Consider the following 10,104-nt stretch of genomic DNA (forward strand, 5'->3'; position numbering starts at 1 on the left):
ACTTTTCCACAATATTCTAATTTTTTGAGTTTCACCTGTAAAAGGCTTCACTGTACAGCTTAAGAAGAAGAGTTTGGATTTGATATCCCGCTTTATCACTACCCGAAGGAGTCTCACGGCGGCTAATATTCTCCTTTCCCTTCCTCCCCCACAACAAACACTCTGTGAGGTGAGTGGGGCTGAGAGACTTCAGAGAAGTGTGACTGGCCCAAGGTCACCCAGCAGCTGCAGGTGGTGGAGCGGGGAAGCGAATCCGGTTCACCAGATTACGAGTCCACTGCTCTTCACCACTACACCAGGCTGGCTCTCAGGTCCAGGTGTATGCCCCTCCACTATACAAACGGTGGGTTGAGCAGATGAGACCAATGGCTCCAGTAGTAAAAAAGGTGCCGTACATGGAAGTGAGCCCATTAGGAAAAGGAAAAGCATTCAAGGAAATATGTGTGGTGAAAGAAAATTTTATTACCGTCATTATATTAGAAGACTCAACTTCTAAGGTTATCTAGCAATAACAATGTAACATTCAGTCCTGCAGGAGCCAAAGTATCAAGTTAAAATAACACATACACTGCATGTATCGTTCTTGGAAATAAAAAACTGAATGCAGGAGATAAACACATGTAATAAAAATTTAAAATCTGCTGCTCAATGGATTTACTCAGGGGGTAACAGAAAGATACTTTCTCTCTTTTTCTTCCTCTTCTTTATTTTCTTCCTTTTTTCTTATTTCTCTCCTCTAGATTAGTTTGGCTTTTATTGTATTTTATGTTGAAAACATTTAATAAAAATTGATGATAAAAAGGGAACTTGCTAGACATGTAGTGAATTAGTTTACATCTGTCCAAGGAGCAGAACTGCACAACTTAAAACACCTTTTTTCATAGAAAAAAAATTAAGTGCATTTAAAAAGCCAAAAGGAAACAAACTCCAGAAAAAACCCATCATCCAATGATCCATTCATTTATTTCACCTTAAGTTAAAGGCAGTCTAAGTACAGATGCTGTACATTAAATATATGTGAAATATGGAACAAGTTCTCCTAGGTGTGTTTGTGTGTTTCCAAGTGCAATCCATCTCTGACGTTTCTTGCATTGATGGTTAGATGTAAAGTGAGCCGTCAGCAGGGCCCACATAACCAACGCCTATGAGCAGTACATCTATGAGAGTCCAGATTCCCAGGCCTCCAAAGCTGAAAAGTTTGCCCAGACCTTCTCTCCACTGGCCCAAGTAGAAACGATCAGCTCCAAAACCGCCAAGTGTGATGCTGCAAATACAACACAATTATGTCTGAGAAGCTGTCCAAATCCAGACATCCATTACTGATGCCAGCAGCAAAGCATTTAAATTATTTGTACCTGACAAATAGCATAATGAAGTTGATTAACACTGACTTAAAAAATCATCTACTTTAAATGAGCCTACTAGTGATATAATTTTTTTTTTTAAATGAAAACTTTGCACTTATTTTTACAGTTTAACACAAAATACTGGTAGCATCCCATTCTGCTTTCAAGACTCAGGACAGGCAGCATGCTTCAGAACTGCCTGAAGACAAAATAAAGTAACCAGGCTCCCTTGACCAGCTTAACCAAACATCAAGTCCAAAAAAGAAAGTACCGTATTTTTTGCACCATAACACTCACTTTTTTCCTCCTAGAAAGTAAGGGGATATGTCTGTGCATGTTATGGAGGGAATGCCTATGGGTGGCGGGGGGATCTGCTGCAGTCGTGAGCAGAGGATCCATGGTTCCCCTTCCTTACCTCCGTGGCTCGCTTTGAAACAGCAAAGCGGGAGAAGAGCCGCTGAGTGGGGAGGAGAGAGGGACAGAGAGCCTGCTTCTTTAAAGGAGCAAAGCGGGAGAGGAGAGGAGCCGCTTACACAAGTGTAAGTGGCTCCTGTCTGGTTGGTTCCTTTAAAGCAAGCAGGCTCTCTGTCCCTCTCTCCTCCTCATTCAGCTCGCTAAATAGCAACAAAGTTTTTCAGCTGGCTAAGCCGGGGATGAGCAGGGAGGAGGGAGAAAAGCAGAGCCTGCTTGATTTAAAGGAGCAAAGTGGCAGTGGAGAGGAGCCTTCTCCTCTTATACCCCTCTTCTTCATTATTAGCAGCATCCTTCTCCACACACCCCATGTGTGCTCCTTGTCCCTTGAGTGCTTTTCCTTCCCTCCCCACTTAAAACGTGGTTACAAAGCACGGATCCACATGGATCCTCAGGATTTTTGCACTGGGTCACCCCAAATTCACCATCAGATCACATAGCATGTCCATGGCTACATCTTGCACCAAAAAAATCACGCACCCACTGTTGCCTGGGGCCGCAGTGGTGCAAAAACGTGGTTACAAAGCATGGATCCACATGGATCCTCAGGATTTTTGCATTGGGCTACTCCAAACTCACTGTCAGATCACATGTCTGTGGCCACAGCATGAACCACAAAAATCATACATCCACTGTTTCGTTTAGAATATTTTTTTTCTTGTTTTCCTCCTCTAAAAACTACGTGCGTGTTATGGTCAGGTGCATGTTATAGAGCGAAAAATACGGGTATTTTATTTAGAAAGCAGGTAATCCTATTCCTACCTTAAAGCCAAGGCAGTTGACCATTTATAGCCTCCTGTCCAGTTACAATAAAGCATCTTGAGGAAAGTACGGTTACCTTAAAATAAACAGACATTGAAATCATAAAGCCAAGACCACAAACAGGAATAGTGCTGCAGTGTGTGCTTTGAAATTATCTTAATTGATCTTATTGCAAAAACTGTGACAAATACTTTACAGCCCTGATTTAAGAGTGATATAGGCTGATCTGTTATCAGTGTTGCATCTTTCCCCTTTTAGAGATCTTATCTCTTGTTGAATTTCAAGTGTGGTCAAAGAGGTACTTTCATAACTGATCAATTTTGGTCATAAGGACAAGATCCCGGATCAGAATCCTTTTCATGTTGAGGTGGATGACCCATCATTTTCAACAGCTAGGTAAAGGTAAAGGGACCCCTGACCATTAGGTCCAGTTGTGACTGACTCTGGGGTTGCGGCGTTCATCTCGCTTTATTGGCTGAGGGAGCCAGCGTACAGCTTCTGGGTCATGTGGCCAGCATGACTAAGCCGCTTCTGGCAAACCAGAGCAGCGCACGGAAGCTACTTACACTCAACAGCTACTTACCACTAATTAGATGCCAACACACATAACTGATAAGCTGCGAGGCTTTTCCCTCTGCCTAGTGTCTGCACAAGTTGATTGTGATTATTTATTGCAGTAAGGTCCAGCAATCATCTAATAACCAGAAACTTTTAGGAAGGTTACTACACTGTCTAACACCAAATGACCATCATGGTATCATATTACTATAACTGTGGGCCAATAGGAACCCCCTGGGGTGTGAGAGAGAAAACCTTTACCAGGAAAAATGGGATTGGTGATTTGCATTACAATACCCTCTTGCTCCAAAGTGGTGGGCATGGGCAGGGATGGTTAGAACATCTATGCCTAGACCAATGCATATTACTTCATTTAATAAGCTGGATACCACACAGCTTAGTCATAACCTAAGATCCCAAACTTTTTCTTGGTCCGAACAAGATGCTCTGGAAATAGTGAATAATATTGTTCAGAAAGACGCCTTTCTTCTCCCCACCACATCAAACACCCACACTAAGGCATTGCTTACCCAGACAATGAATATGATCCCGCACCGTGCAATTGGCACTATATCGTTCTCGTGGACAAGAGACCGTTTTGCAGTTTGTAGGATTGGAACAGACATAATCTGATGGAGGGAGCTGCCAGCAAAGCTGGCAAGTCATGTTGATTGTGAAAGTTTCTGGGCGATTGTTTTTCTCATCCTGCATGAGAATCAGAAATCTTAACTCACCCTTCCAGAAATAATACACAGGTTAACCAGAGAGGACTTACTGGAGTGTGACAGAATCACCAAATACACTTGATTTTTTGGAAGCTGCGAGCACCTAAGTTCTAGATACTTTTACTAAATTAAGCAAGCACAAAGTCAAACACATGAGCTGTTATGTGCCAAAAAAGAAAAGTCCTGTGGGAATATACTGAAGCATAAGCTTTCCTGGATTAGACTTCAACAGGTGCATGAAGGTTCACCCTCAACTGGTGTAGCTGCATGCATTATTTGAGGAAACTGATTGTCTAGACTCATTCCAATCTGGGTTAGTGACTGACTCTACCTTGGGTGCCCTAATGGACGACCCTTATTGAGGGAAGGACCTGGCTGCTTCTGCTTGATCTCTCACCTGCTTCTGATACAAGGGAGCATGGCATCTGCCTATACTCTCTGAAAGAAATGAGTATCAGGGGCATTGCTCTGGTCTCCTCTTCAGGGACAGTTCCAGCAGACGGCATTTAATAGTGTTTCTCAGCCCCTAGGCTCTTGAGCTGTGAGGTGCCACAGTGCACTATGTAGTCCCCAATGCTATTTAACATCTATATGAAGCCATTAGGAGTGGTCATTAGGAGATATGGAGCAAGGTGTCATCAGTACACTGATAAACCCAGCTCTCTTTCGCCGTAACATCTGAATCAGCAGAGGCTGTGCAAGCCCTGGGTCAGTGCCTGGGTGCAGTGGTGGGCTGGATAGCAGCCAACAGACTGAGTCTGAATCTTGACAAGACCAATGCACAATTTGTGAACACTTATTGAGTCCGTGTAATTGGTCAATTGCCTGCTTTGGGTAGAGAATGTACTTCCTCTGAAGGAGTGGGCTTCTTGTCCGGGGGTCTCCTGGATCCATCTGTCACTAAGGTGACCTTAGTGGCCAGGAGTGCCTTCTAACAGCTTTGGCCATTTCTAGACTGCGGCAGCTGGACCATCGCAGGTCATGCACCAAGGACCTCCCAATTGGTTTAGACCAGGGGTGGCCAACTCTCAAGAGGCTGCAATCTACTTTCAGAATTAAAAACTACCCCCGTTTTTTTGAGGTTCAGCTCAAAGTTGTTGAGCTATTTTTAGGGAGGAAAGCCCTGCTTTGGGGCTGGGGTTAAAGGCAGGGGACAAAGGGGTAAAGTCACTCACAAAAAGATTGCTATGGATGAAAACAGCAGCACAGAGGAAGCTCCGTCTTCCCTTCCAGAGATCAAACAACAATAGAGGGCGGGGCAAGGCAGGAGTCAGTTTTAGCAACGCTAAGGAAAGGGAGCCAGAGATCTACCAAAACCTCACTGGGATCTACCAGCAGATTGCGATTGATCTGCTGACCTGGTTGAGACCATCTATATAATCTTTTCAGCACTTGTTAACAACCTTCTTCTGCTTTCAACAAAACTTTGAAGTAGAGATTTTTATTCTAGTCTTTATCAGCACTGGATCAGAAACTGTATTTGTTTTGATTGCTGGTGCTTTTACTGTTTATCGCTTTGGGAAGAGTCTGTAAAACAGGATATGTCTTTTGGGAAAAAAATAATCTATAAATGCACATATGAAATGTTATAAGGGGTCATAGCAGCCAAACCCTACTGCTAACCACAAGCTGAGGTCTCTGTAATTAAAGTACAGAATTGAATCTTCCCCCTATCAGATAGAAAGCAAATGTCTAGGCCCAACAGAAAATCCCTTTCATCTATATCCAGCATCTCCGGAGTAAGGTATCTATTCAATTACATATTTTACAAAGTAATTATTCTCCTTCAAACAAGTAAGGTGTAGTATTTCCGCAAGATTCACGTTCATATTACAAATGAACAAGCATTCTACTTACAACACAGTGGACCTGGGATCTGGCTTTACATTCAAAAACAGCAGTTTTGCCATAGATACAAGAGCAATTTGTTTCACAGTCCATACATCCTGGAGGCAGTCGGCTGCACAGTCCATTACTAGGGCATTGGGTCATATACGATGGGGTCGCTGTGGCTTCTGAAGAATTAAAATCTAGTGAGAACAAAAGTTTCAGTATTCCCTAGAAAAAAGCTAGGGAACAAAATATCTGAAATTCCTAGGTTGCTGAACACAAATGCCTAAGCAACTACTTTTTCCTAACCTGCTCAATTTACATTTCACTTATTTTAGTAATGTGCAGCCTATGCATGTTTACTCAGGAGTAAGATCCACTATAAGGCCCAAAGAATTTAATGGGTCTCCCTTATATGTAAGTTATTTTTAGGATTAGAAAGATAAGACTGTCTTAAATTGAGCCAGAACTTTAGACCATCTAGCTCAGTATTGTCTACACTAGAATGCCCTGTGGCCTTCTAAATATAGTTGGAATCCAATCCTGATTAGTCCCAACCAGGAAGCCTAATGTTCAGGGTTGCTGAGAGCTGTACTCCAGCAATATTGGGAGGGTCTACAGTGACAGGTGTCTTTCCCAGCCTTGCATGAAGAAGAAGAAGAAGAAGTGTTTGGATTTGATATCCCACCTTTCACTCCCCTTAAGGAGTCTCAAAGCAGCTAACAATCTCCTTTCCCTTCCTCCACCACAACAAACACTCTGTGAGGTGAGTGGGGCTGAGAGACTTCAAGGAAGTGTGACTGGCCCAAGGTCACCCAGCAGCTGCATGTGGAGGAGCGGAGACGCGAACCCGGTTCCCCAGATTACAAGACTACCGCTCTCAACCACTACACCACACTGGCTCATTCTATATAGCCTGTGAGTCAGTCAATTGCCTTTTCAGTTGAATGTGACCCATAACTTTCCCCATAGAAATGTATCTGAATTGTGAAAAATGCTGGGGTTATGCAAAAGGTCCCCAGTTCTGTGCCCATCAGAGAGCCAGTGTGGTGTAGTGGTTAAGAGCAGTAGTCTCGTAATCTGGTGAACCGGGTTCGCGTCTCCGCTCCTCCACATGCAGCTGCTGGGTGACCTTGGGCCAGTCACACTTCCTTGAAGTCTCTCAGCCCCACTCACCTCACAGAGTGTTTGTTGTGGGGGAGGAAGGGAAAGGAGATTGTTAGCCGCTTTGAGACTCCTTAAAGGGAGTGAAAGGCGGGATATCAAATCCAAATTAAGTATATTAATACTCAAACGAACAAAAAAGTCAGGTAAGCATTGAGAAATATTACTGGATTATCATTTTGAAACACGAAGCGTATTTAAGAACCATAGCTACTACACAAATAGGAGCTGCATCCATGGAGAGGGATGGACTCACACAAGGGAAAGTGAAAAGAGAAAGTACTCTGGCATTTATCAATGCCATATGGTAATAGTATTTGTAATCACATGCATGAGTATTTATTCAGACCTGCTCACAATAATTCATGCTGGTTCTTTTGCTCAATTGGTGGCAACACCTTTCAGTTTCATTAGTGTTCTTTGGCTCTTAGTAGGAGATAATCAACAGCTTCTTTATCTGCAGGGTACAATTGTTTTATTTCCAAATGAAAGACCTCCTTCATTTTTAAGTTCAAGAAAATTATTTTTGTTTCCTTGAGCCACTCAATGGGCTTTATCCACAGAAAAAGCTTTTGCTTCTAGTGTTAGAAATGCCTCCGAGTAAGTGCTTTTGGGAAACAACAACAGGAGTGGTTCCTGCCCTCCTGCCCTCCTTGTGGGCGTCCCAGAGGCATCTGGTTGGTCACTGAGGGAAACAGCATGCTGGACTAGATGAACCCTTGATCAGATCCAGCAGGGCTCTTCTTATGTTTTTGTTTCCTGTACAGGGGACCAAACAGTCCATTTCCCTCCCATTAAGGGCCACATTATATAGTATGCGCAAGTGGAACACGCCCATGTGGAACAGATTGTTGGTGGCAGCTTTGGGCAGTGTTCACAAGAGAGACTCTGAGTTGCAAAATACTATGATCTTAAGGATCAAGATATAACAGAACGCTGTGTCTTCTCTCATTAGCAAATGTAAAGCCCTAATTTCCTAGCTATTTCTTACATTTGAGAATTTGTTTCTAGAAATTAGGGGGGGGGTTTACATGGAGGAAGTGGGATGGAGAGTCCTTCAGAAATAAGCTGTTCTGTAGGCAAATATATCTCACAAACCTCTAAAGATCTGTGCAGAGTAAGGTTTACAAAGACATACATTTTCATTCTAAGAAGTACAAGACGGAATGGGAAAAAAAAAATACATACCTGATACTTTAGACACTGGAATGTGTGTGCTTGTTGGTACTATTGCAACCTTTGCCAGCTGAGCTTGTGGATGAGAGTGTTCTAAGCTCAGTGATCCTGGGGGTGGGGGGAAAGAAACACAAAATACTAACAGGATTCAAAGCAGGTTTAGTTACGACTTGGAAGCAACAGTGTGGTCCAGAGCATCAGACTTGGGTTCAAATCCCTTGTGTGTTCAAAAGAAAGTGGTGCTGGTAAGATAAAGTGGCTTGAATTGCTCAGTACACTCCTCCTCTAGAGGCTAGTTGCCAACGCTGTACTGAGTGACTTTCTCTTCCCAGGGAACTATTACTCTGTAATAGTGCTGTCCCTCAGAATGTATTTCTCATCTTCCTCACCCTAACCCAGGACCTCCAGTCCAAGGAGTAGTACTGTGATCTTTCCACACTTATTTCAATTTGCATTTTAAAAGTGTGGGTAGTTCAGACCCATGAGCCGGTAAGTTAAATTACACAACAGCATCACTACTTTGAATTAAGGTGCTGAATTGCGAAGAAGAGAGAGAAGAAACACTGTCTGGTATTTGCACCTTTGACAACAGGTGTCTCAGATCTTTCAAGGCCTCTTAATGATGCACAGCACAACAACTGAGATGTTTGTCTGTGCTGGACATTACTTGTTTAAAAAAGTCCTACAGTAGCAAGACTGGATAAGACCTTGTGGCGTTCCTCAGACCTTGTGGGGGGGCCGGACTATATTTTGGGCAAAAATAATAATGAACAAATTCCTATGCCCTACGGATAACCCAGAGATGCATTTTAAATAAAAGCACACATTCTACTCATGTAAAAACACCAGGCAGGCCCCACAAATAACCCAGAGATGCATTTTAAATAAAAGCACACATTCTACTCATGTAAAAACACGCTGATTCCTGGACCATCCGCAGGTTGGATTGAGAAGGCAACTGGGCTGCATCCGGCCCCCGGGCCTTAGGTTGCCTACCCCTGTCCTAAAGCAACACTGCCAATCACAGCAAAGGATAGCAGTGAGAAGCCCCAAAGACTGACTTGAATATAATAGGTTTGCAGTTCCACATAACCAGATTCGGGAATAAGGTAAGAAGAGCCCTGACGGGTCACAAGAAAGACCCATCTGGTCCAGCGTCCTGTTCTTGGAGTGGTGAACCAGATGCCTATGGGAAGCCTGGAAACAGGATCTGAGCACAGCATTCTCCCCAACCGCAGTTCCCAGCAAGGGGTATTCAGAGGCATATCCTTTAATCTAGCTTTGTATATTAGCCCCCTCACTCCCTGCATGCAATTCCTGGTCAACTATGGCGACCAGGTAATAATACTCAAACACAAGAAAGACTGCGTCTGCCTCCATATCCTGAAGTAACAAAACCCAGGTATATATTAACAAAATAAAAACATTACTCCCCCCCCACTTCATTTCGCTCTCCTCTCTTGGTTGTTTCTCCGCCCCACTCCCATCATCCCAATGCCAGTTTCTCCAGTGTAAGCCTGTGGGGGCAGAGACCTGTTTTCTCACACAGCCCCAGGCACGAGGCTGGAAGAGGCTGTTCTGCCCCGGGGAAGCGATCCAGCGCAGCAGAGCCCGGGACCATCCCCCGGAGAGAGAGAGAGACCCGGGGCCAGGCCTCCGTCCCGGCGAGGGAGGCCGCCCCCTGAGCGCGTGCAGAGGGCCAGGGCCCCGCCACCCCGGAGCCCCAGCGCCTCTTCGGCGTGAAGCGGCCCGGCCTGGCACTCACCCCGCCCGGAGAGGACGTAGAGCTGCGAGAGGAAGAGGGCGACGCGGCACAGCCTCTCCAGCGCCCGCAGCGCCGCCACCGCCGCCGCCGCCGCCATCTTGGCCTCATCCGGGGACTCCGCTCGGCTCCGCCCCCCAACGCCCCGCCTTCGCTGCGCTCTACGCAGGCGCGAGCCCCAAGAGCCCGCGGGGCAGGCCGGGCCGTGCTCTCTGCTGCCACCACGAGGCCGGGAGCAGCGTGGCCTGTCTTAGCAGCAGGCGCCAGAGCGCCAGACCAGGAGGAGAGAAGGCAAGGACTGGAGAGTTGG

At 45.0% G+C, this 10,104-nt stretch overlaps 1 protein-coding gene across 4 annotated transcripts; it reads right to left on the minus strand.

Moving 5' to 3' along the window:
* Positions 1-442: 442 nt before the first annotated feature.
* TM2D3 (TM2 domain containing 3) lies at positions 443-9,894 on the minus strand (the record flags this gene model as incomplete). 4 transcript variants are annotated; one of them, XM_079953477.1, is made up of 6 exons in its annotated part: positions 443-1,264; positions 2,580-2,655; positions 3,668-3,842; positions 5,720-5,877; positions 8,045-8,140; positions 9,798-9,894. In XM_079953477.1, 6 exons carry the CDS (start codon positions 9,892-9,894, stop codon positions 1,099-1,101), a joined length of 768 nt encoding a protein of 255 aa, XP_079809603.1. In that variant the 3' UTR covers positions 443-1,098. The 4 variants fall into 4 exon arrangements, with proteins under 4 accessions (XP_079809603.1, XP_079809602.1, XP_079809601.1 ...); XM_079953476.1 differs by having other exon boundaries at positions 5,720-5,892; XM_079953475.1 differs by having other exon boundaries at positions 8,045-8,170.
* Between the last annotated feature and the right edge of the window lie 210 nt (positions 9,895-10,104).

This window comes from Podarcis cretensis (assembly GCF_951804945.1).
Source record: "Podarcis cretensis genome assembly, chromosome: 14".
In the NCBI taxonomy this organism is placed as follows: Eukaryota; Metazoa; Chordata; class Lepidosauria; order Squamata; family Lacertidae; genus Podarcis; species Podarcis cretensis.